The following is a 25,472-nucleotide window of genomic DNA, read 5'->3' as shown; positions in this document are numbered from 1 at the left end:
CCAGTTTCACTGTATTGTGCATTGTGTGATTTTGTGTGATAAAGATTTTTCTTCCTCTTGATTTAATGTGCTATAACAGGCAGGAACCCAATGATCAAAGCAATTCACATCAATCAACCTTTTAATAAACTCTGTTGCTTTTCAGGAGAATACCCACTGATCACTAAAAGGAGGAGGAGGGACGTTGGTGTTTAAGAGCCAAGTTACTGAATATATGGAACTTTTTTAAAAATTATATATCATATATTATGATATATGGAAACTGTCTGGTGTGTATAAAGAGGGTAAAGGTACTGAAACATGCAACTGATGTGTTTGACCAATGTATGTGTTTTTCTAAATGAATTGTGATTGTATTTTTATGCTCTTGAGTACTGAGTTGTTTTGTGAGATCAGGGTTTATTATAGTTTTGTATTAGGTTGTTTAATACACTGTTAAAGGGTAACTCCCCCAATTTTCTCCATTAAAGTGTGTTTACAGGTCTTGGGGAGTGCTACTGCATGTGTCAAAAAGTAGTATAAATCCTTTTGTGGCTTCAGAGGAAGCTGCATGTAACCAGATAAATTACCTCCAGTGATATCACTCAGTGGTTAAATTGCATTGTGGGTAAAATAGGCACCAGGTTTTGAAAAGCAGTCCAATGATCTACCATTACACTCCTTTAACAAATGATTAAAATACAACAGATAACTGTACTGTAAACACACTTTAATGTGTAAAATAGGTGGAGTTACCCTTTAAGGGCTGTCATACAGGGGGTTTTTTGGGGATTGAATTAAGTGTTTGTTCTCTCTCAACTTTTCATACATAAGGCATTTTTCCAATGAGATCATGTTGAATTATGTTCATTACTGCTAGATAATTACACATGTATGGAATTACATCAAAGACTAGACACAACTGTAGTAAAGAGGAAAATGTTTATTTACAGCAAAATGAAAATCTACATTACACAGACAGTCTAGAAACTATACATTAACTTTAAAAAAATGCATAATGATTTTGATATGGATATCATTTCTTTTTCATTCAACATTCAGAATTGAATCAATTTACTAAGATTTATGGAGAATCTAACTTACCAACAGAATAAGAACCGACAGGATTGTTTTTTTTTATTATATTTTTGTATGCTTCAAAATGAGTGAGTGAGCTACAGCACAGATGCAGCAGCATGGGTAAGACATTTCCATATAAATAACTACTGAGAACGTTTTGTAAAAGGTGCACAGCACTCCTTCATTGTTTTGTTCTTTACAGTTTAGGTATTAAATATCTTTGACTAACTGTGACTCTCAGTAGCCAATCGCAAAGAAATGAGATGATAAAATGAACCAATCAGAAGTCTAGATGGCCTAAACCAGTCAGGTCCATGTTTGTTTTTACAACTGCATCAATACATCAGCCTAAATAAAAAAAACCTGCTCAAAGCTCTTATTCTGTTTTTGTTTCTTTGAATACAGATGCAATCATTCTAAAATTGTTTCATGCAGTCATAGATGAGAACATCTAGTTGGCGAGCTGGCATAAAACCTTAAGTTTGACCAAAATCTTTAAAGGCGGACATATCACGTATACAGTATATCCTTACAGCTTCTCTGACGTATTAAGGCTATTAGCTAGCATGACAATGAAATCGGTATTATCATTTCAATAAAAAGAAGAGGAACCATGCAGGACTACTCATGATACACATGGTAGCAAAATACCTTATGCGCAGGCAAAGGAAGAAAACCAAAGCAAATAAAAAGGAGGCATCATCATCTGTAACTACAGATTAAGTGGGTTTTGTTTCAACTCGCTGAACTGAAAGCTGTCTGGAGTTTTAGGACACTCAAGAAAATTACAAATGTGACATCACTTCCAGATTTTACAGACATCATTAAACATTGCATTCTTTATTCATCCCTGAATAATGTGCCTAGAGATACATAACCTTTGCTTGACAATAACAATGTGGTATTACCTAAAAAAATAAAAACCAGACCAACCATTAGGTACATAAATGCTTGTTCGACAGCCTTTGTTTCTGCCACCACAGTGATTTCCTTAGTGTCCAATAAACAGTGTGTGTGTAAACATCATCTCCACATCTCCTTTAACTGTCTGCAACAAACATGTTTCCAACTTAGCTTGTTGCTAAATAGTAATCTCAAGCCTTGTGCTCAAGACAGGAAGGCAATCTGAGGAGAAACCTGATCATTTCTGCTGGAAAAGGTTCCTAAAGTTTGCTTGAAATCATTGTTTAGACTGGTTATTTTAACCTTTAATGTATCACAATCTAAAACTCTAACCGAGATATGATTTCATAAAAATACACTGTTTCATCATTCCTTTAACAAGACTGATATTAAAAATGTGCTCCATCTCCTTTATTGGAAATACATTCTATTTCATCATCAATTATAAATGATAAGGTTGCTATTTCATATTTAACCAAATTAAATAATCAACATTGTGTTTAAGAGGTATAAAAATGCTATCCGTTCCTAAGTGCAAACATCTGAATGAGAGAGCAGTTGAGCAGCAAATAATTCTCATCAATTGCTTGGATTCAAAAGCATCAAATTCTACAGGCACTGGATCTTTATAAAAACAATGCAATCACAAAAAGAAGGTTGGACAGAGCTACTCACTTTAGTGGTTTTGAGGTGATGACGGAATACACAATCTGAAAATCTCCTTCATAATTCTCCTTCGAAATGACTACAATAGTGTGAAAGTCTGACATAAAGAGTAGACGGGAGATGCAGAGCAGAGCTGCAGACTGAGGAACAGAGTCCAGAAACACAAATGCTTCTTACACCCTCCAACAGTTCTCAAAGGATGAGGGCAAGGCAGCACAGACTCTGTCTCTACTGTTGGTGTGTGTGTGTGTGCATGCTCATGTCCACATGCATTGTGTGTATGGAGACTGTGTTACATCTCTGCATATGTACGCAGGTTTCTCCTAGAAACCAGTGGAGTGGACGCTGGGGATGGGGTAGAACTTGGAGATGCGGCTCTGGGTGGAGGGGTTAAGGCACTCGGACTCTCCACTCATCTTGAAGAACACTTCCTGTTCCTGCAGCTTCCTGGCAAACTCTTCCTCCAGGGCCTGATGATACACACAAAAACATGTTGGTGTTAAATATAAATATTGAGGAGGCATTTTGATGCTAAATTAAAAGTGTTTTAATCTGGTTCCTTGTATACCTGGTACTGGTAAGTGGATCAAACAACAGCTCTATCTACTGGCCTTGTGTTTGATATACACAGCCTGGTTACTCTGGTTACTCCACTTGGAAGCATTTAGGAGCGCTCATATATTCATTGTCACTAATGCCTGAGAGCCTTAGGGTAATCCAAGATTCTGTTGCACTCTGAACATGTTTGAAGTCATTGGTCTATGTTCATGTCTCGGTTGACAGACAAATTCAAAGGTTAATATTGTGATAAATAGTCCGACATCGATGGCAGAAAACAGAGAAAACAAGACAAAGAGTCTACAGCCATGCTGGCTCTGTGAGGCTGAACAGCTGTGCTATGAGCTAAATACTAACATCAGCATGCTCACATGCTTATTAGCATGGAACACAGAGTAGAGCTAAGGCTGATGGGAATAACAGTTCTGCAGGTATTTGGTCATAGAGGTGTTACAGGACGAGTTAAAATATTGACCTGACAACAGTGAAGTTATAGTAATGAATAGTTAGAGGATGATGAAGTTATAGTAATGAATAGTTAGAGGATGATGAAGTTATAGTAATGAATAGTTAGAGGATGATGAAGTTATAGTAATGAATAGTTAGAGGATGATGAAGTTATAGTAATGAATAGTTAGAGGATGATGAAGTTATAGTAATGAATAGTTAGAGGATGATGAAGTTATAGTAATGAATAGTTAGAGGATGATGAAGTTATAGTAATGAATAGTTAGAGGATGATGAAGTTATAGTAATGAATAGTTAGAGGATGATGAGGTTATAGTAATGAATAGTTAGAGGATGATGAAGTTATAGTAATGAATAGTTAGAGGATGATGAAGTTATAGTAATGAATAGTTAGAGGATGATGAGGTTATAGTAATGAATAGTTAGAGGATGATGATTTTTCTAGTATAACTCAGCTCTTACTATCTCCTACCAGATGTACTCCCACTTGGTCATAATTTGTGATGGGATGATAAACAATATTAACTACATATTGTATCATAATAAAAGTAAAAACACACTTTGACGTTAGCCTGAAGTGTAGTCATACAAAACATTACTCCACATGCAGTCAGGTATAGCAGACACTGTACCTTCTTCCGGGGTCGTAGTTTCTCCCTCCACTCCTTCAGCTCCAGGCTGTGCTCCTCGTCTAACTCCTTCAGCTTCTGGGTCTCATGTTCGATCAGCAGGTGGCACTTCTCATTCTGAAACACACACAGGAACTTAGTGCACAAAAAGTGAAGGGATGTACATGTTACTGTGGCAAAGGCTTTTTTTGGAGGCTGGGATGGTCAAGAAAAGCAAGACTGCTTTTAAATAGTGGACAGTGATGGTTCATAAATAGGTTTAAATGTGTAGATTTTTCATCAACGTTAAGTTTAGCGTTTTTGAACATCTACCTGTAGCTGCTGAAGCTCTCGAATGTTGGTGTCACACTGCAACTGCAAGTCTCTCATCTGGTTTTCATGTTTCTGATGCTGGTGAAGCCTCTCGTTCTTCTGTCTTTTCTCTTCCTGTGCTGCAAACTGAAAAACAGACACATGATCAGGCTTCATATTTAGTTATTCTTCTAATAAATTTGTTTTCCATCAAATAAATGACAAATGTTGGTTTCATGTCTAGCACATTAAATTCCATATTCTCGTCACCTGTTTGACCTTCTCCCTCTCCTGCTCGGGGGTGATGGCAGCTCCGGTGATGCGAAGGCTCTTCTTGAACATGGCCATGCGTGTCTTGGCCTCGCTGCGCTGAATCTTGGGCAATCTGGTTCTCTCCTGTGTCTGCTTGTTCTTCATCTCCTCAATCAGACGCTGGTTGTAGCGCTGCATCTGCTCCATTTCCTGTACAGGACAGTTGCCATCAGACAAAGCTTCCACAGCAACTTATTTTAAATACTGAACACATTTCTTGAAGCTATTTTTGACAGTTACATAACAAGTGAGTGTAATCCTGAAGTTGTGAGAATGATTAAAGAAGTTTAAGTGTGTAAAAGAACTACAAGAAAGCTCTTTCCCTCATCCAGCCCATACCTTCTCGTGTCTCTTCAGTAGCTGGTGTCTCTGCATGAAGTACTGGTCTTTGAGCTGCTGTTTGAACAGCTGGTGTTTCTCCTGCAGATGGCGCTCTTCCAGCTCCCACATGGCAGCCTCTCGTGCTGTTCACAGACACACAAGTGAACAAAAGACAAAGCTAAACAATCACACAGAAGAACCATTAACAGGCTAATTGGAGGGGAATATCTCCTCAAACCAGCTCATTTTAAGAGCAGCCTGCTTAACAAGTCTGCAACAGAGACAAACAAGATGGAGCAGAAGACACAAAAACAGTTGTGAGCTGAAGTTACCTCATTAGCAGGAAATGGCTGAATGCTTGAGGTACTTATGTCAACCAACACCGACTTTGCTAATGAGGTTTCAGCTTTGAAGCTTTGAACTATCTGACCATTTCTATTCCCAGTGAAAGCATTTTACAAGCGCCTAAAGCACAGCTACAACCTCCCGTGACTTGGTTCAGTGAGCATTTCTGAGAAGCGTTGTTTGTGCAGCTCCTGGCACATTAAGCATGGGATTAAGTCCCAGGCAGAGCTAACAGCTAACAGCCTGCTGTTCACTACATTCATGTTGGAGGGGCTGCAGTCCGTGGTCTGAGAGAATTCACCCTCCCAAGGGAGTTTGTTCCCTGCTGATCTTAGTCACTACACATGGGATGTTTTTGTTTTCTCATATACTAAAAACATAATGGTGTGACTGAAAAAAGGGTAATAATGTAAATTATTTGCAGTTTGCATAAACCTGCCTTTGTAAGAAATGAGTGGGGTTTACTGTAGAGGACAGTTGTTTGTTGTCATTTAAGTATGATATCAGCTAACAGAGGCTAAAATGCTCTATAGAGCAGGTGGGTGTGTAAAGATAATGATTAGATCTACTGTTCATATAAAAAATACTGATTTGTAGGGCTGCAACAAACGACTGTATAGTACGCCCCTACCAGATTGTATGTGTATATTTTCACTGTCAAATAATCTGTTGATTATTTTCTCGATTAATCAGTTAGTTGTTTGGTCTATAAAATGGTGAAAAATGACGACCAGTGTTTCCCAAGGCCCTAGATGATGTCCTCAAATGTCTTGTTTATTCCACAACCCAATGATTTTCAGTTTACTGTCATAGTGGAATTAAAGAAAGCAGAAAATATTCACATTTAAGAAGCTGGAATCAGAGTTTTGACTTTGTTTTCAATTATCAAAACTAATGGAATCATTGTGGCAGCTCTACTGATTTGTTCAGCTTTTTTGCATCTGCAGCGTCTTTGAGCATCAGCGGCTGAAGCTACGCAATGAGAATAAATTAGCAGGATTCTACCGAATAAATCCAGACCATTCATTCACATGAAGCTTACTGAATTTATGCAAGATATTTATAAAAAATAATAGTTTATTGTTATTTAATGAATATTATATTTTTGATAATCAAGGTTTTACCACGGAGAAGCTGCTGCTTGTGGTTGAGGCAGTCCCTCTCGATAGTGGCGAGTTCATGTTTATGCTGCTGGATAATCTTCTTCAGAGCACTGTCCAGATCCTGCTGCTGCTTCTGAAGAAACTCTTGTTCCTGGATGAAGGATGACACACATTATAAATGACATGAGGACAGCAGGTCAAGGCGTTAATCTCGGAATATACAATACATTAAGAATTTGAGAAAGGCAGAATGAGAGATTCATTGAATTAACAATAATCAAGGACACATCATCGTCTCCTCTAACAAAAACCTTTATCAATAAATAAAGCCAGATAGATGTTATGAGGCCAACTGAGGGTGTGTGATTGTGTTTGCTGGCATTCAGGCTTTGTGCCAACTTAACTTCAGGTTAAGCCCGGCTTTTGCTGATGAACCAGACAGTTACAAGTGGCAGTAAAGACTGTTTTTACCTGCTCGTTAGTCACATTAATCTGGCCTACTTGGCACACCCGACAGAGAAGCTGCAATTTTACACGTTGATGCAGTGCTCATTGATATACAGTAAACATTTTCAAGATTTCTATCATCACATGTCTCTAAATGTCTACAAAATACCCCACAGATTCTTATTGTAGGCAAAAAACAGAAAAACAGAAGGAAAAACCTCTCCTCAATGCCAAGCAGTTAACTTTAAGTGCTGGCCATTTCCTGGTACTGTTCTGATCCATTACTGTTGAAGAACAGTTCAAATTTACAGCATTCCAATTTCAGCATTCATCTTAGTGTGACCAGGTTAGAGATTTGTGGTAGCATAGCACTACATCAGGACTGATATACAGAAAAGAAAGTGTGTGTAGTCTTAAGAGTAATGACTGATGCTTTAAGAGACGCAAAAGAGGCGTATTCAGGGGTTTCACTTTCATCCTGTATGGGAGTGTTGCACAACTGAAAGGACTGAATCATAACATGAGCCACTCCCTGTGGATCACAGTGTATTACCCTCCTATACAGAGCACTAAACCTGTGCTTCTCATACTTTTCCTGGCATGCCCCACTTCAGGAACTGAAAAAAGTTCATGTTCCTCACTGCACAATTTTCTTTTCATTAATCATCAACAATGATAGGGGGAGTCAAAAAAAGATAAGTGGAATTTTAGTGAAAAAACTTTCGTTTGTTAATTTCCCTTCATAATTCATATCCATTCAACTTAGTTCCTTATTTTTCCTCTGGTAATCCAAATCCCCCCTGTAGTGGCTTTATGCACCCTCAGGGGGTCCCGCACCTCAGTTGGAGAACCATTTCTCTCTCACACACACACACACACACACACACACACACACACACACACACACACACACACACACACACACACACACACACACACACACACACACACACACACACACACACACACACACACACACACACACACACACACACACACACCGCCCCCCCCCGCTGGTTCTGCAAGCCCATGTCAGTGTAAAATATGGAAACGTTAGGGTAATTTATAAAAAAACTGCATCAAACAGCTGTTAGCTAACTTTGCACATGCTCCCTCACACAGTCTGAAGCCTGTTCCAACAATAGGCATGTAGAGGACAACTGACAGGAATGGTGTGGCATCAAATTTCACAGCAAACCGAGGCCTCATTACCTCCTCAGGCCGGCTTGGATAATATCCTCTTTAATACGTTTCATCATAGTGTTTGTTTGTTTTTTTGTCACATGCTTTGGAGAAAGTCCCACTTCATGTTTGCCCTGTCTCAGGACAGCCATGAATAATACAGGGAGATAAAATGAGACAGCAGCTGAGGATAGATTAGAACTATGTGAGAAAATGAATGAAGAGTGGAAGCACAGACGGATTTAGTTCCTGTGCAGCTAAACAGTGGTTATGTAAACACTTTTAAGACAGATCAGAGAGGTGTGTGTGTGCCTAAGTATCAAAACAAACTACTATAAATATCCCTATATAGCTATCCCATCCTCCTGATGGACTATACGTGAGCAAAGGAAGTAAAAAGGAAATGCAATGTGCCAACCTCTTTCTTGCGGTTTTTCAGCATGTTCTGGTACTTAGAGAGTTCTTTGTCCTGCTCTGCTTTAATGCGTTTGGCTTCGTCCCTTAGCCGGTTGGTGTGCTCTTGCTCCAGCCTCTCGATGGTCTGCTTCTGCTGCCGCTCCAAGTTCTCCACCTCCTGGTCGTATTGACGCTTCTTACTCTGGAGAACACACAGGGTCACATCATATCAGTGAAATGAATTACTGTGAAAGAAGAAGCAATTCTGTTCTCTCAGTGTGTGAAATCTTACAGGCAATCTGAAGCAGCTTTAGATTTGACAGACGTTTTGTGGATGGTAACATGACAAATTTGCTATTCACTGCCTGCATCCAAGGCTTTGAAGGCTTTTGAAAAAAAGATTTTTTAAGAACCACAAAATCTGGATCTTTGTGTAGTGGCAGAGAATATCACACTCAGATGAGTCATTATCTTTTGCACTTTTTCCCACATCTGGACAGTGTTATGCTTGTAGAAGGTCAAAGCAAACCTTCATTTAACAACCACACAATGAGTTTATTTTTTCACATTTTTCCCCCCCAGAAAAATGACATAACTTGATGTTCATGGGAGGTTTTGGAATGCAGAGTGTCACATTTATTTCCATTTTTACAGACTGAAAAATAAGTTAATAAGTCCTCCATCAGCCAGGGGCAGTACTCACATAACACATTACAGATATGAATTCACCTTCCTCCAACCCTTCTCTATTTATGTTCAAATTCCTTATTTATAATTGTTCCATCAAACCTTTTAGAGCTTAAATAAAAGAAATTACTGAGGTCATTGACCACTACAGGTTGTCAAGCTAAAACATCACGCAACATGCATATGAGTTTCCAGGTCCAAGCAATCGAAAATAGTGACTAACAGAGGAAATGACAAATCATTTTTCTCATTTTGTTTGAATTATGCCATGAATTACGCATATGATGTTTGTCCATTACACGATTATTTTGCAAGTCAACAAATTCACAGTTTGTCATTAAGATATTAAAATACCATTTCATTTTGTGTAAAAAGAACTCAGTGACCTACATCATATCGCTCAATGTAAATCACCAACACTAACATCAGAGTCATCAGTTCCGAGAGCTGCTAATAAATGGAACTGGCTCTACAAGTTTTCAGTTATTGGTTTCAGTGAGTGTTAAACAAGACGATGTCACTAACGTAACTGTTGGCTGTGTCATCTTTCTAATTACGTACTTTCACAGTCGTTTATTTATATGTGAAAAAAGCAGATCACTTGTGAAAACGCCCAGTTCAAATGTGACATTATTTCACTTTCACATGTTAAAATTCTAGTTCACATGTGAAAATACGGTATTCACACGTGAAGAAGCTAATTTCACATGTCAAATTTTGTTGCCACACATGTGAAAAAAGCAAGTTTACAAAAAAAGAAAAAAAGTTTACACGTAAAGAAGCAAACTTCATGTGCTTTCCTGTACAATGTTTTATTTTCTCATGTGGAAATTCTAATCTTAATGTAAAAAATAGACAATCACATGTGAATGTATGAAATTAACATGTGAAAAAGTGACTTTCACATGCGGACCACTACAGGAGGTCTCATGTGTGAAAAATGCTGATCACTCGTGAAAATGCCCAGTTCACATGTGACATTCAGTGTTTCCCATTAATTAATGAGACTCTGGCGGCCTGCCATAGTCTAATTTGCTGCACCATAGTCTCATATTGATCCAAAAATCTTTTTCACCCATCATAATAGAGCTGAAGATCTCAAATGTTCGCGGCGTTGCTTCAGCAAAGCCTCTTTCCCTTCCAGTGTAACACTTACAGGAACAGCTGTGAGGTAAACTTAATAATAGTAACCTTAAGTTGATGTACTAGCTTGTACTCAATCTCTCTCCAGTCCGTTTGTCTGTCTTGTTAACCTAGCTGGGCAGTACTTAGCCTATATCTCCCTGTCTGTGTCGTATCTACCAGCCTCTTCCAGCGCTGTTCTGTGACTCTGTGCCTGAAAAACATCAGACTGAAATACAACTCACGTTTTTTATTAAATTTGATAAATGCCAACGGGCAGCAGTGTTTATGAAACGGAGCTCGGAAAGATAAAGGCATTTCACATGTACACGTGCTCAGATGCGCACGCACAAAATGACACTCCGGTTTTAAAGCAGCAATCTCAATCATACAGACCAGACAATATATAGTTAACATGGCACTCACGGGCACTCACAATTGTTAAACAAGTCATTGATTATCTGGTCTCTCAGTCAAGGTTTAGTTCTCAAAGTGCACCAGATTGATGCATTTAACTTTAAAATGTGCAAAATTTTCTTAGAGGGTCCAAGGTCCACCCACTGTAGTCTCACAAAATCCTGTGGGAAACACTGAGTGATTTGAAAACAAAGTTAGTCTCAGCCTTGACATTTCTGACTGGAGTGACTCACTGTGGTCTCCTGTTCAAAACGCCGATAGATCTGTTCTTTTTGCTGTTGCAGTTTGTTGCTGAGCTGCTGTTGGGCCCTCTGCTCCTCTTTCTGCAGTAGACGCAGCTCCCTCAGCTCCTGGCGCCTGAAGATGTGGGGGAGGAGAGGAGACAGAAAATTATGTTAATTATGTGTCTTTATTCAGCATGAAGCCGGTCACACATGAACACAGTCAGGTTGTACACTGAGGTTCCTGGTAAATGTATTTTCATAATATTTGCATAAAACTGATGCCCAGGGTGAATGTAAATGAAGGCAAGTGAATACCTCAGGAATCTCATCTCCTCGTTCTTGGTATCATTGTCAGTGATGATCTTTGACGTAGTCACACTCACTTCCACTCCATCCACCATGAATTTCCGAGTCTTTTTTAACGTTTTCTTCTGGCGCTTAGTGTCCTGGGAAAAGAAGAAGCAAGAATTTATAGATGTATCTGCAGCTATGTAAGGCTATAATAGAGTTTCTAAAATTTGAGTGTGTGGGCTGTGTGAGTCACCTGTATAGAAACAGATCCAGGCTCTTTTGTTTTGGACAGAAAGCTTGAGATAGACAGATTGAGGTCTACACTGCTGTTATCTGCAGCTGAGCCACTCCCAGAGTCTGAGTCTCTCTCTTTGTCATCCTTTGCTCTGTCTGGAACCGTCTTCTCATCTTCTGTATTAATTTTATCCTTTTCTGTGGGTTTCTCTCCATTCTCCTCTTTTGGAACAACTTTATCTTGTTCTGGTAGTGTCAATGTCACCTTTAGATGTTTGTACCTGTCCTCCTCCTCCTCCTCTGCTGGTGTGTTTGATTTCTCCACAACGGCCACATTTTTCTCCTGAGGAGCCTCAGTGACTGACATCTCTGTCCCCGCCTCTGTATTGGCAGGAACCTCAGCTGTGTCCACTTCTTTTTCATCCTCAACAGCAATCTCCAGCTGCTGCATTTCCTTAGCAGGTGCCTCTGGTGAAGCCTCTGCGTCTGAGGAGGCAACATCTTCTCCTCCTTCTGGAAACTTTTCCTCTTCTGGTTTCTGTTCTCCCACTCCATCATCAACCGGTGTGTTTGAGGTCTCCTCTTTGACCTCCCCAGCTACAGGGGTAGTGGGCTCCTCCACAAAGCTAGTGCTCACCACATGGTTGGCCACAGGGATCTCAGCGGGTGTGGGTTTGGGCACGGGCAGAATAGGCTCGACCTTCTCTGGGACTGATTCCAAGATGGAGGGAGAGAGGGGGATCTTCTCATCCTCTGAGCTGGCAACACTGACATCAGAGGGAGCACGTTTGTGGCCCTGAAGAGGAAGAAGAAGTGACAGTAACAGAAGTTAGGAATGTTGGTTTCTGCAAAAAACAGTTTAAACAATAAAGAAATGAATTGTTAGTTTTAGCTCTAATTATTATATATAAAATACTTTACTGGAAAAGTATTAATGACTAAATTACTGGATCATGAATGCAGTATTGCTGCATCTAGGGCTGCACATTTTATCAAAATATTACTCAAATCCAAATATGGCCAAATGCAATATCCAAATTGCAGAAGTTGCCACTGTTTTGATAAAGGCAAAATGTGTGACCAAACAGCACTGTAATGAAGTACTGTAGTGCTGCAGAGATGTCCTGGCCCATACATTTTGTTATCCGCTTGTAATAAAAACATGCAGGCCCTAACAAATGTCACATCAGGATTTTAATTATTCATTTTTAAATGATCATTCCCACTAATCTTGAATCACATGCCAATCGTAATATCCATCAAAATTATTGCAATATGATTTGACCATATTGTGCCGCCCTAGCTGGACCTTATGATTAAAAGAATAAATAAAATCATCTATTAATCTGATGACTGTTTCTCAATTGATTGATCATTTTAATTATCAAATTAAAATTTCTCAGAGCCTGAGGAGATATATTCAAATTGCGTGTTTTGGTACAGCCAACAGTCTATACAATTAATGATTAAGATAGTTGCTCAATAATGAAATTAGAATTATGTCAATTGATTATTCATTAATCATTTCAGCTCTAGAATAAAGTTTTTCGCACAAGCCAAATGTTGTCGTGTTACCAGAATAGGTGAATGTGCATCTGAAAATTCAGTATGCTCCATTTCATTTATACAAAACTATAAAAAACTAAAAAATTCCTTAATGCTAGCATTTTCCCTTCAACAATGCCAACTCCTCTAGTAAACCTTATGAAAACTGATTTTTGTTTACACACCAGATGTGCTTCTGTCTCCTCCTCTTCTTCTTCCTCTTTGTGCTCTTCAATCTCCTCGGTGACCTCAGCCTTCGCCTCAGCTATGAGCTCCCTCAGTGGCCTATTCTCTGACACGCTGGACACAAATGAATGCTGTACAAAAAAACAAAAGTAAAATGATTAGAAATCACATTTTTATTTATATATTAACAGCCAGTGTGGAACACATGTTATGTTAAACTCAACATTTACCTGCTGCAATAAAAGCCCTTCAAGCTGGAAGCAAAGACTAGACAACCGTCTGACAACTAATCCCACAGATTTTGAGATATATTGAGAAATTGTTTACCGTTTAACAGGCTACACAAGACAGGGTGAAATACTCACATCCAACAAACACACATTAAACAATACTAATACTTCAAACTTTCTTTGGTGCATCCCTTGTCACCTGTCTGTCTGACTTATATGCAAACAACAACATGCAAATAAATAAATCTATTGGCAAACTTCTTTAATGCAACTGAAGACTACACATACTGCATCTACATCTCGACAGCCTCACCTTCTTTGGCTTAGAAATCTGCTGCATATACTCTATGGCTGGCCTGAGAATATGCATTTTCTTTGATATCAAAACCTTCATCGGTGGCAGACCGCTATTTTGGATTTTTACGCCCATTGAGTCGTCCTCTGCGCAGAACAATCCTTTAGCAGCAGTGTATCCCGTGTGTGTGTGTGTGTGTGTGTGAATGTCTCCTTACTGCTTCTCTGTTGCTAAGTGGCTCTGACTTGGAGAGCACCTTAAACCCTATTGAAAAAGAAAAGCCTGTACTGCTGACGTCAGCTCAAGCGCAGAGGGATGAGTGTCTTGCCAGGACACACAGTTCAGTACCTGCCAGCAAGCACGTAAACAGATGTCGTCTAGGACTGTGCGGTTAACACTCCTAATGGCAGGTGGTACATGGGTATGGGATGGGGAATGAGGATTATAACTTGATTTAAGTGGCCAGGTACAGGGCTGGGCCAACTGATAGACAGTGAAATAGGAGTTCAGAACTTGAGTGTGAATGTTCAAGACAAAGGTACCTGTAGCAGTTGTGGCGCACTCCATCTGTTGTCCACATGCTTGTCCAGACACCGTTTTAAGAAATCACTGAATTCTGGGGACCTTACAGGTAGAGAAACATTGATAAAAAATAAGACTTGAATATGGTCTTGTACAATTACAAAATGTATTGCTTTAAGTGTCATAAAAACATGACGGCAAACATTTACTTAGTAATCCAAAACAAATGCTGGCTCAGTCAAACATGTGACCTCAAGGCATCTTCTCCCTCATTCCTGAGGGCTGACAGAGATTCATGCTGTGACTCACCAGCGTGATGGTTGCATCAGGGTAGGAGGATCCGACTTTGCTATTTTCAGCAGGACTCTCATTGGGTTCATCTCGTGATTGGGCGGCTCAATCTGCCCCAGCTCAATCAAGGTGACCCCAAGTGACCAGATATCAGCCTTGTAGTCGTATGGACGGTCCTTGGACGTCTCGCACATCACCACCTCTGGAGCCATCCTGGAAGGATTAAGTTTGTGGATGATTATTGTATTTTGTGCAAGAAAGGCAAAAAGAATGGCAAAAGTATATGTTATCATTTGGTTTAAAAAAATGGACAAAAAGTGTTTTCATTGTCTCTTCTATGTTTCACTCACCAGTAAGGTGTTCCAATGAAAGAGTCTCTCCTCTGCAGCGTTTTGGTGTTTTTGGCAGACACACCAAAGTCAGCTGGAAGACATGTGATTCAAAACAAATTAGCCAGAGGAACACCACTGTCATTATTTATTTCCTACATGTAGCCACACAAACCCAACAAGTACAAAATGATAAACTGTCCTCTTGAGCAGCACAATTTTTAAACTCATCAGTGCATGAAATGAACAAAATATTACACAGAAACCTTATGCTGTTATAACACTCGTCTTACATCTGCATGATGACATAATGCTTTGTTTGAATCGTGTATGAGTAACAGCTCATCAGTGTCCTGGCAAGCAGATGCACAGGCACCTCTGAGTGTGTAATGTCACTGGACAAAATGCTTACTGTGTGTTATCTCACTGAGCTTGTTTCATTCACCAGCAGTGACTCATACCCCTCTAAACAAGCTACGCTACTGCATCTGCAGTGGACACATGTTTATGACACACTGAGTAGCACCACCAAACAATTGCTGTTGTGTAGAGCTGCAATAATTAATCAATTAGTTGTAAACTATTAAATAAATTACGAACCATTTTGATAATCGATTAAATGGTTTGAATAATTTTTTGAGGAAAAAACTCTCCGATTTCAGCATCTTAAATGTGATTATTTTCTGGTTTCTTTACTCCTCTATGACATTCATTATTCCATCCACTATCTATAACCGCTTATTCACTGCAGGGTCGAAGGGGGGCTGGAGCCGATCCCAGCTGACATTTGGCGAACAGCAGGTTACACCCTGGACAGGTCAGCAGTTCATCACAGGGCTGACATACAGGAACAAACAACCATTTATGCTCACAGTAGTACCCGTAGAGAACTCGAGAATTTAATTAGCAGATAAATCAGCAATGATAATAATCGTTAGTTGCAGCTCTACTTCTGCATAAAGGTCACAAGTTCATGTTGCCATCTCTGCAATTGCCATGCAACAGTAAGAGTGTGTAGAATAAGTCAAAGTGAATTCATTTTTTCACCAATTTTACAGATCAAAGTCAGCACACATGTCACAAAGACATTTACCTACATAGTCTATGAAAACAGTTGTTAAATGCATTCTGTGGCTCTGGAAGGAGCGTTCCAAAGTCTGAGATAGTCCAGAGACAAAATAACCCTGATGATGTCACTGTGGGTGGATGGACAGACATGAGGCAAGATACTGTATGAGGTTAAAGGGGCACATGCATATCAGTGTTCTAAGAAGAACAGGAAGTTAATTATTTTAGTTTGGCCCACTTAATTGGACCACTTAAAAACAGTTTGAGCTACAGTGGAAGTGGAGACACACAACTCATTTAAGGTACTTTATAACCCTTGGCAGCAGATTGCTGTACTTTGCATTAAAATTTGTACTCCTATCAGTCTCAACTAAATTTGAACACACAGACATTTTATTCAGTGTGACTTACACTTTCTGATCTCCAATGTGAATACATGTATATAAACCCACTTAGAAATTACAGAAAAAAATGCACCTCTTTTATCAGAACCTGCCTGACAACATTCATCTTTTTAAGTTTTCTTCCTCAAATTAAATGACAGTTTTCTGTACATACATACAGTCAAAACAAATACTAATAGCTAATTCAGCAAACTTTTAATGGGCCATAGTGTGCCATAATATAAACACACAGAGGCTAAAGGGTAAGTAGTTAAAGGTGTAGTTCACAAATAACTTAATGGCTCCATGGTAACATTAGTAGAAATAAGAAAGAATTATAATCTGTGTGACAAATTCATTAACTCCATTAATTTTTGCTTTTTCATGTTTCATGGTTCTGTTATTCCAGTAACACTGGCATTTTCCTCTATACATTCATGTACAAATTTGTGTATAAACCTGCGTACATTTAGACAAAACTGCAACAAAAAAATTCAGGTGTTGACCTGTAACTAAGATATTTCAGGCTCAGCCATGTTAATACTGACAACTGTTCAATTAAATAAAATATTTAAATAATTATATTTTTATTTATGTTTTATAATTTATCTTTACTGGCAGGTCTAATGGCCAGAACTACAAAAATAAAACACACGTTTCAACAAACTGAAAATGTCAAGTAAATATGGCAACTTTAATGTCAGTGTTATTCTGGAAAACTTTTGTGGTTGGAACAAGAGCAGCACTTAAAGTCACAAACATTCTTTCATATGTCTGTCTTACGTGCACACAGTGTAATGTCATGAGAAAGATCATGTGAACTTGTAAGCTTCTTGCAGTAAAAGAGCTAAAACATGAGTATGGCAAACATCAAAGTGATAAAGTTGTTTTTCAGATCTGTATAATACCACATGATACCTCGACTCAGTACAGTTTCTCTGTTAGAATGACCTGTTTGTGTGAACCAACACCCTACTTAGATTACTAAACCTAACATTGTGTCTGAGCAGCATGTGTGAAAGTGGCTCTAAATGGATGGTATCACTATATAGTGATGAAGGTTCTCAGTCATCCAGGTCATGGTAATTCTAAGTGCTGTATTGTAGGCAACTGGACTTGTTTCAGGTTCTTGAAGACGTTTCCCCTCTCAGCCAAGAGGCTTCTTCAGTTCTAACTAACTGGAGGGGAGTTGCAGGCTTTTAACCTCTGTGTGGGAGTGTCCTTACAGAGTCGTTAAGGACACGTGTGAGCTCTGAGTTTCAGAGTCATTAGGGCCACTTGTGGATCGTTGACCCAACTGGTCTTCATGTGGGTTGCTAAGGCTAGGTGAGCCCAGGTGTGAATGGTTGTTAAGCTGTCTGGGGAGGGAACTCAGTACTGCATTGTAGGTGGGTGATAAGTAATGTCTTAGGCCACCTCCTCTGTTCAAAGATGGCTGTTCTAGTTTGACATAGATGGATTCTTTCAAACCATCTGTCTTCTCTGGCCAAGATGTTTACATTGTTGTCCTTAAAAGGAATGATTTGTCTCCTTCAGATGTAAGTGGACAGCAGAGTCTTGACCTGAGGAGTTGGTCCTCCTGTGTTATGCCATTCATTTATGTAGAGGTAGTTCTGTCTCCACAATGTACAAATCTGTGCAGTCCTGGCTGCATTGAACAGCATAAACTCCATTACTCTGTTTATGCCTGGGTGTTTTGTCCTTAGGATGGACAAGTTTCTGTCTCAGTGTGTTGGTAGGTTTAAAGTGAACCGGGATATGATGTTTATTGAAGATCCTCCTAACAACTCTGAAACTCAGCGCTCACACGTGTCCTTTACGACTATGTAAGAACACACCCACAGAGTTTAAAAGCCTGCAACTCTCCTCCAGTTAGTTAGAACTGAAGAAGAATCTTGGATGAGAGGGGAAACATCCAGTTGCCTACGATACAGCACCTAGAATCACTATATAGTACATTCCTGTGCCATTTCCGGCACTTAAATTATGAGGAAACATGAAATAAATAGCTTATATGGAGCCTCTGGCCAAAGGCACACAGCCTACATCAGTAGACTGTGAACTCATTCATAATTTTCCCTCAAAGTAACAAAATTCCATAACTGAGCAAGGAAAAATACACTTGTAGGGAAGACAACTCACAATCAGGTTTTAACTTTCGCCTACACCCTGTGTGTATTACATAGCTTACAGTTTTCTCCACTCCTCCTTCAGCAATACCCATGGAAGCATTTATGGATTGACTTTGGCCTTACCAAGCTTGACGTCACCGTTCAGCGAGAGGAGGATGTTGCCAGCCTTCAGGTCTCTGTGTATGATGTTGTTGTCGTGAAGGTAGATGAGGGCCTGCAAAGTCTGCTTACACACCACCCTGATCTGAGGCTCTGTCAGGGGTCTCTCCAGTTCTGCAGGGTCAAACAAATGCATGAAATCAAAAGCAACCTAATAATAGATGGTAGGAAGGGTTAAGCTACATAAGCTATGCTACAGTGTATCGAGTAATGAAGAATGTGATTTCTGGTCTACAGAGGACTTCAATTCAGTTCAGTGCTGATTTCTTAACAGTTTCCCTTTTGATGTAACAACCTGTATGCAAAGTGGAAATGCTGACTCACCTAGCATGACTGCATCCACAGCCCCTCCTGCACAGAACTCAATGAGGATCTACCAACAATAAAGGGAAAAGGGAACACAGAGTCAATGTGTTTTTCAACATTTGCAACACAGGTATTTGTTTATGTAAAGCAGCATGCAACTAGGGTTGCAATGCTAGATGATTTTCACAGTACCAGAGCCACCTCAGGAAATATCACAGTATACAGTATTACACAATTATTAGTTACTAGAACCTTTAAAGAATGAAAATAAAAGGTTTTATTTGGTTGAACAGCTTTATTTCTATTTATTAGTATGTCCTGACGGACATGAAATTTCATATAACCTTGAACTATATTGTTTTAATAAGACCAATATGGAAGAATTGAATGCTGTAGATAAGCAAATGTACACAGTATGATAGCCACCAGTTTTCACACCACAATATACCCTGAAACTGGCACTGTGCACCACTGCAACCCTACATCCATCACATAAAAATCTAGTCTTTATTAAGCTTTCATGATTTAGAGATTAGCATGAGCTATGCTACAAAACTCATTTCATACAGAGGTGAACGCAGGTCATTCATGAGGTTATAATGCTCAGGTTGAACCCAGTGACCCCTCAAATCTATTGTGAGGGTCTGGATGGTTCTCAGGTTCAGAGAGAAATGCTTGCTCCCATGTATTTAGACTGCTGAAACATGCATTGTATATGTACTAAATGAAATGGGCCCATCATCATCACCACATCACATAATGTACCCTACCTACTCACTTGGCTAAGGTAATTTGAGAATGAACCTCCACCCAGCCTGTGTGAATGAAACTCTCTGAGACCTTAATGGCATTTAGGAGCTCTCAATATGGCTGTTGGCTTAAGAGGATTGGCCCAGTTGGGGCCACATTGTGGAAAAGGTTTCACACATGTGCGAGGTAGCTAGCCAGCTATATTGCCAGACCTTAGGCCTTATTCTGTAAATAGGATTAAAGTTTCTATGGACACAGCAGCTGAGGCAGGGGTGAGTATGATTATGGCATTAAGTTAGATAAAGCATCTGGAGGGGTGTTTTTATTAAGCTCGCACACAAGGCTAGCCCTATAGCATGAAGTTAACCCACTCGTCAACACTGAGATTTGGGGAACATTTGGTCAAATGTCACACATAAAGGAAGAGGAAGTAAAGCCACAATTCTGCAATTTTGCAACCATTGAGAAATAAACTGTGGCTGATACGTTGGTTAAGGCCCTAGCTTTTGTTACATGGTCAGCCTGTATATAAAATGACAAGTGAAAAAATCTTCTAAGGGCTTATTTTCTAAAAAAGACTAATTCCAACTGTTAACCAAGGTTCAATGCTATTCCATTATTCAGCTGAGCTTTTCAAGACTGTTCTACTTATAACAACAAAGCCCTTACAAGACATACAATGCCTCAAGTCTCAGAGCAGTCTTGGCTAGTCACCACGCACACCAGTCTAGTGTTTCTCTGTAGGCGTGCTGTTGTTTTAGTGGCTCTGCTGGTGTACAATGGCCCCCACAGTGGTTTTTCAGAGTGGCAGCAGGCAGAGAGGAACCACGGGCCAGGGCTGTGGCTTCCTCCTTCTACTTGTTTATTTCACACACAAATACATGGAGAAGTGTGCACCCACATATTTTCAAATGCCTTCATGTGGTACAGAGAGGGAGGCTGTGAGTCTGTATGATCTCACCTACTTGTTCTAAGGCTTAAAAGATGAAAATAACAACGTCACAGCCCAGAGACTGTTGCTGTGCAACTGAGATTGTAGTGTAACACAGCAATATAGAAACAAAGGGTATATAAACAGGTGACAGTATTTCGTAAGCAGTTATGAAGTAAGCCACCTCCCAAACCCCCTGTGGAATAACGCCTTTCATCTCCAGGAGGAAATGTCCTGGACACTCTCTCCTCTTTGCACGAACAGGTGCCACACAAGCCAAGATAAAAATCAACAGACAACCTCAGTCAGGTTGTGGCCATTGTTTAGAGGACAATGGGGAGGAAAGGGCTGAGCGTTCAATGAAATGCACTAAAATCAAATACTCAGGTAATCATGAGCATTTCTAATGACCTGACTGGCTTCTTGGATGCTTGTATATTGAGTCACATGAGCCAAAGCACAGTACTTACAATGAAGTTCTCAACCCTGAATGCGGAGATGCCGCTTCGAATTCAGCAAAAGAAATTTTAGGCTTTGGCATCAAGTGGAAAAATGTCCTTTGTTTATCTTAAGTGATTTGAAAAATGTGGGACACCACGGACATAACAGATTTAATTGATTTTTAATATTTGACCTTAAGAATGCACACACCAGGTGATTGAGTCAAGACACAGGACTACACACTTGGTAATTATATCAACGATTTTAGAGTGGCAATACCTGGGACTTGAGATCTCACAGAAAAGTGTGTGATGCAGGGATGGGAATTGCAGAGTATCTCACAATCTGATATTATTCATGATATTTTGCCCAAGATAACGTCAGTATCACGACGATACAGTGATTCTGTGATAATCAATACATTACAAGACAATCATCTAGTAATACATCATGATATTTGTCTAACTAAATGATACAAAAACCCCCAAAAGTCAAAGTGCAGGAATAATGTATTCATTATATTCCTGGACAATAAAACGATAGCAATATGTGTTGGTGACAGACACGTCTTCAATATTAAAAAAAATAAAATAAAAATAGTTTAATAAAATGTTCGATAGTTTCATGTGTATGCATTACATGCAAACCAATGGAAGCCCTATAAGAATATGCCCTGGCAACCTGTCATATCCCATGAAAATGGAGCGAGCTACAAGTGACATGCAAACAGCCAATCATTTAATAGGCAGTTCCAATTGAGAGAAATACACCTAAAATTCAAAGTATGTGTTGCAAGGAATAGTCAGACTTGAAGTTTTGAAAGATACCTTAACAATTTTTTACAAAAGGTGAATGAAAAAGGGACTACAGTGACAAGCAAAGGCATTTGAATGAGCTTATATCAAAAGTGGATGGATTATGAACCTGTATGATGATTAACCAGCTCTATATGGAGCTAGTTTTTGTGGCACATATGAACTTTGGCCTCAAATTCTGATACCAAGATAATAGTAGAAAAAAGGATATTGCATATACTGCAACAACCTTGCGGTAACAGTTCAATTATGCAATATGCCTTTAATTTGGTACAGATCATATTGTTAGGCCCACTCTGAGCCCATAGTGTCATTATCATAACAACTGGAATACAGAGCATACAAAATAAAAAGACTCAATGAAACAGTGGGCCTATTTCTTCTGTGGTTTTATGGATCTGATTTACTGTGGGAGGAGATTTACTTTTACAATCACATTCAGTGTTGTTTTTGTCCAAGTTTTAGGCTATACTCTATTTACCCCTGCTTGGCTGGTTACATGAACAAACATGATGACACTGTCACTCCAGAGAGCTTATCCTTCTACTCACCCAAAGTTTGCTCTCATAATAGAAAGCGTCGAGTAGTTTGACAATATTTGGGTGGTCGCAGGAAGCCAAAATGTCGATCTCCACCATGTAGTCCTCCAGCTCTTCCTCTGTCTTAGTGTCAATAACTTTGGCTGCAGCTAGGATGCCCGTCTGTTTGTTCTGAGCCTGTAGGATGAGAATGTTATTAGACTGTTGGATGACAAAGGACAGTTTTTCACTTCACATTCTCAAGTCTTGCACGTTCAGCACTCTGATCTAGTTCAGAAAATGTTTGTTCTCATCTAAAGCTCTAGATGAACACATGTTGTATCAAAGACTCATAGAAACGTGGCCTATGTCGGACCTGAAGTTGTCTGGACCTCAGACCAGCAACAAGCACCTTTAACAGCCATTAAGAGGATCTAAAAACAGCAAATAAACACCCTCTGCTTTGCTGAGAGTAAGTCAGCAGAACATGAGACATGTCTGGTTGAAGTGGAAATTTCTCCTGTTTGTTTTGGCTTCTCTGTGGGCAGGATGTGCTCGATGAAGTCGCGGCGGCGATATGGGATGCAGCCACTTCCTGGTGACCTGCCCGTGTTCCGTGGTCAGCAATACATGCCATTTAAAAAAATAATAAAATAAACCCCCATAATATACTCCTCAGTGCTAAAGCAGGCACCTAGCATTTTACTATACATCAATACGGTGTGGACTATCCCAGTAATGAATCAGTGCCATGATGCATTACAACTGGAGTGGCCCACAGCCCAGACATATAAACATAACACTGCAATTTACTATTTCTAGATCTCCTTCAGTTTGACTCTAGTGCCACTGCCAGTAGGACAAAAATAAACTGCTTCGATGATGATAAAGGATCTCTATTGGTACATTCTCCTTTCTTGAACAGTAGGTCTAGTTACTGTTGGAATGCTTTGAAATTGGCAACCTGTGACTAAATCATTGTGCAAGAAGATTAGGCTTGATTGAAGTTTGATGTAAAGTAACACTGACATGAAATCTTGGCTCGGGCAACAATTTTAGTGTCCAAAAATAGCATTTAGCAAATATGACAAAAAGAGAGAATGTAAACAACACAGTTAGCCACAGATTTCCTGGTATTAGACTTGGTAGAGCCCTCCTGTATGATAAAATTGACTGTCACTCATGCAAATAAGGCTTCTGGCTCCACTTATGGAATAGGGTCAAGCCAAACAATGTCACTATTAAATTGATGATGTTACTTTGACATTGGGTCAGCTAATCTGAAAATGTTAAAGGAGGAATTATTTGGCTGGTTTGTTTGAGCTTCTAAAAACAGCTGAATAGCAGATACAATACAAACATCACCCACCTGCATCAATGTCAAGTCTGTGACAGCTTATACCGGCATGTACATGACCAAACGTAATGTTAACTGCACGCTAATGAGACCAGTGGGTGAAGAGGTCAAGTTTCCAGCAATTAGTGGATCGGATGACTTTTGGATGTTTGTCACATGTGAACAAACTTCACAGGGAGACGGTTAAAAACAAGCGTGTTGGGTAAATGTGGAGACGGACCCCAGCAATCTTATCTGACACCACCTGTCTCTCGGGCTGGTGTATTGGGCTGAAGGTGGTGGGTGGGTCAGAGAATTCAAGACTGAGGTGTCACTGCTGGCTAGATGTGTCAATAAGAGGACTGTGGGGTACAGAGAGGCTACAAAAGACTCCCATTTAATACAAACACAAGTCTGCCACAATGAAGCAGATAAAATGGCTCTGAAGGAGGCATTCCTTACCTTGAACACTTTTCCAAAGGCTCCATCCCCTAATTCACCGATTATGTCCCATATTTCCTCTGGGTTTTCATCTCTGCGGACGTGTTCATACTGTTTCTTCTTCTTCTCAGCTCCCAATTTAAATATTTTACGGAAATTAAAAAATGACATAATGGATCCTGGGTCATTCAACCAACGTAGAAAGTTGACAATGGAAATTTCCCTTAACAGTTTACTTTAGCATAAGTCTTTGGAGTTAGCCTATGTGTCCCATTAGCTATAAATATCCGCTTGGCCAATACAGCATTTAACTGTTAGCTTTCATAACAGTTCGGATCAAAACCTAGCTTAGCCTTTGACACCGTTTGGGCCGGTCAAGAGAACAGCTATTTCGCACTTCAAAGGTCATTGTTAACCCATCGAATAATAACTAAAGGTTAACCTAGGCGTGTCGTGGCATCTGAAATCCGCCTAAACAAGATAGCATTTCAATGCAAAGTAGTACGGGAAGCTCGTTGTTGTTCCAACTCCTGACGACCCACTGGCCCGACAACCCGGTGGGGCTCTTTCTCAACAAAAAGAAAAAAGAGATGAGTAAGACGTCCTTCCAGATAGTTGTATTCAACAGAATAATTAATTAGTTTCCTTGAAGGTACAGACGGGTACAGTTGGTCGGCACATTAGCAATCGCTAAAACGGTAAAAAAAAACAGTCATCTTTCCCTTGGTGGGAGACGGGTTTAGTAATCTAGCGGATTTAGTGTCTCTGCGCGTTCACGAATGCGCGCGGCTGCGATTCTTTCTCTTCGAGCCCCTCGTGCTTGACACTTGGCGGGGTAATTTCAGTGTTCTGCTGCCCTCGTCTGCACTGGAGACCGAACACAACTCGTGTTGTGGTGTTTAAACTATTAACTACAGAAATACCGCAGTTTATTTACTATGAGCAGCAGTAATGTCTGCTGCACAGTAGTTCTTCGTTGTCATAACTGACATTATCGCGTCTGTCGGCCAATAAACGTCACAGTCAGGTTTCTTTGTGTCCCTGAAACTACATGTCCCATACACCATTGCGAAACATGAACGCGCCTTGCAGACAGAAAAATACTAAACTTTTTTTTAAAAAGTAGAAATGTTTCCATG

The 25,472-nt window shown here is 39.7% G+C and overlaps 1 protein-coding gene across 1 annotated transcript; it reads right to left on the bottom strand.

Annotated features, from left to right (window-relative positions):
• Positions 1 to 907: 907 nt before the first annotated feature.
• Positions 908 to 25,156, bottom strand: slkb (STE20-like kinase b). Its single transcript, XM_073475863.1, has 18 exons — positions 24,355 to 25,156; positions 22,590 to 22,754; positions 19,120 to 19,168; positions 18,760 to 18,909; positions 15,075 to 15,147; positions 14,743 to 14,937; positions 14,454 to 14,535; positions 13,386 to 13,517; positions 11,675 to 12,451; positions 11,446 to 11,576; positions 11,140 to 11,263; positions 8,703 to 8,882; positions 6,677 to 6,806; positions 5,226 to 5,350; positions 4,845 to 5,036; positions 4,596 to 4,721; positions 4,287 to 4,400; positions 908 to 3,098 (listed from the first exon to the last, which is right to left on the bottom strand). The coding sequence occupies exons 1-18, from the start codon at positions 24,502 to 24,504 to the stop codon at positions 2,952 to 2,954; spliced, it is 3,042 nt and encodes a 1,013-aa protein (XP_073331964.1). The 5' UTR covers positions 24,505 to 25,156; the 3' UTR covers positions 908 to 2,951.
• Positions 25,157 to 25,472: the final 316 nt, after the last annotated feature.

This window comes from Pagrus major, chromosome 1, assembly GCF_040436345.1.
Source record: "Pagrus major chromosome 1, Pma_NU_1.0".
Classification (NCBI taxonomy): domain Eukaryota; kingdom Metazoa; phylum Chordata; class Actinopteri; order Spariformes; family Sparidae; genus Pagrus; species Pagrus major.
The sequence above is the reverse complement of the archived record's forward strand: the minus strand, read 5'-3'. Positions and strand labels throughout refer to the sequence as shown.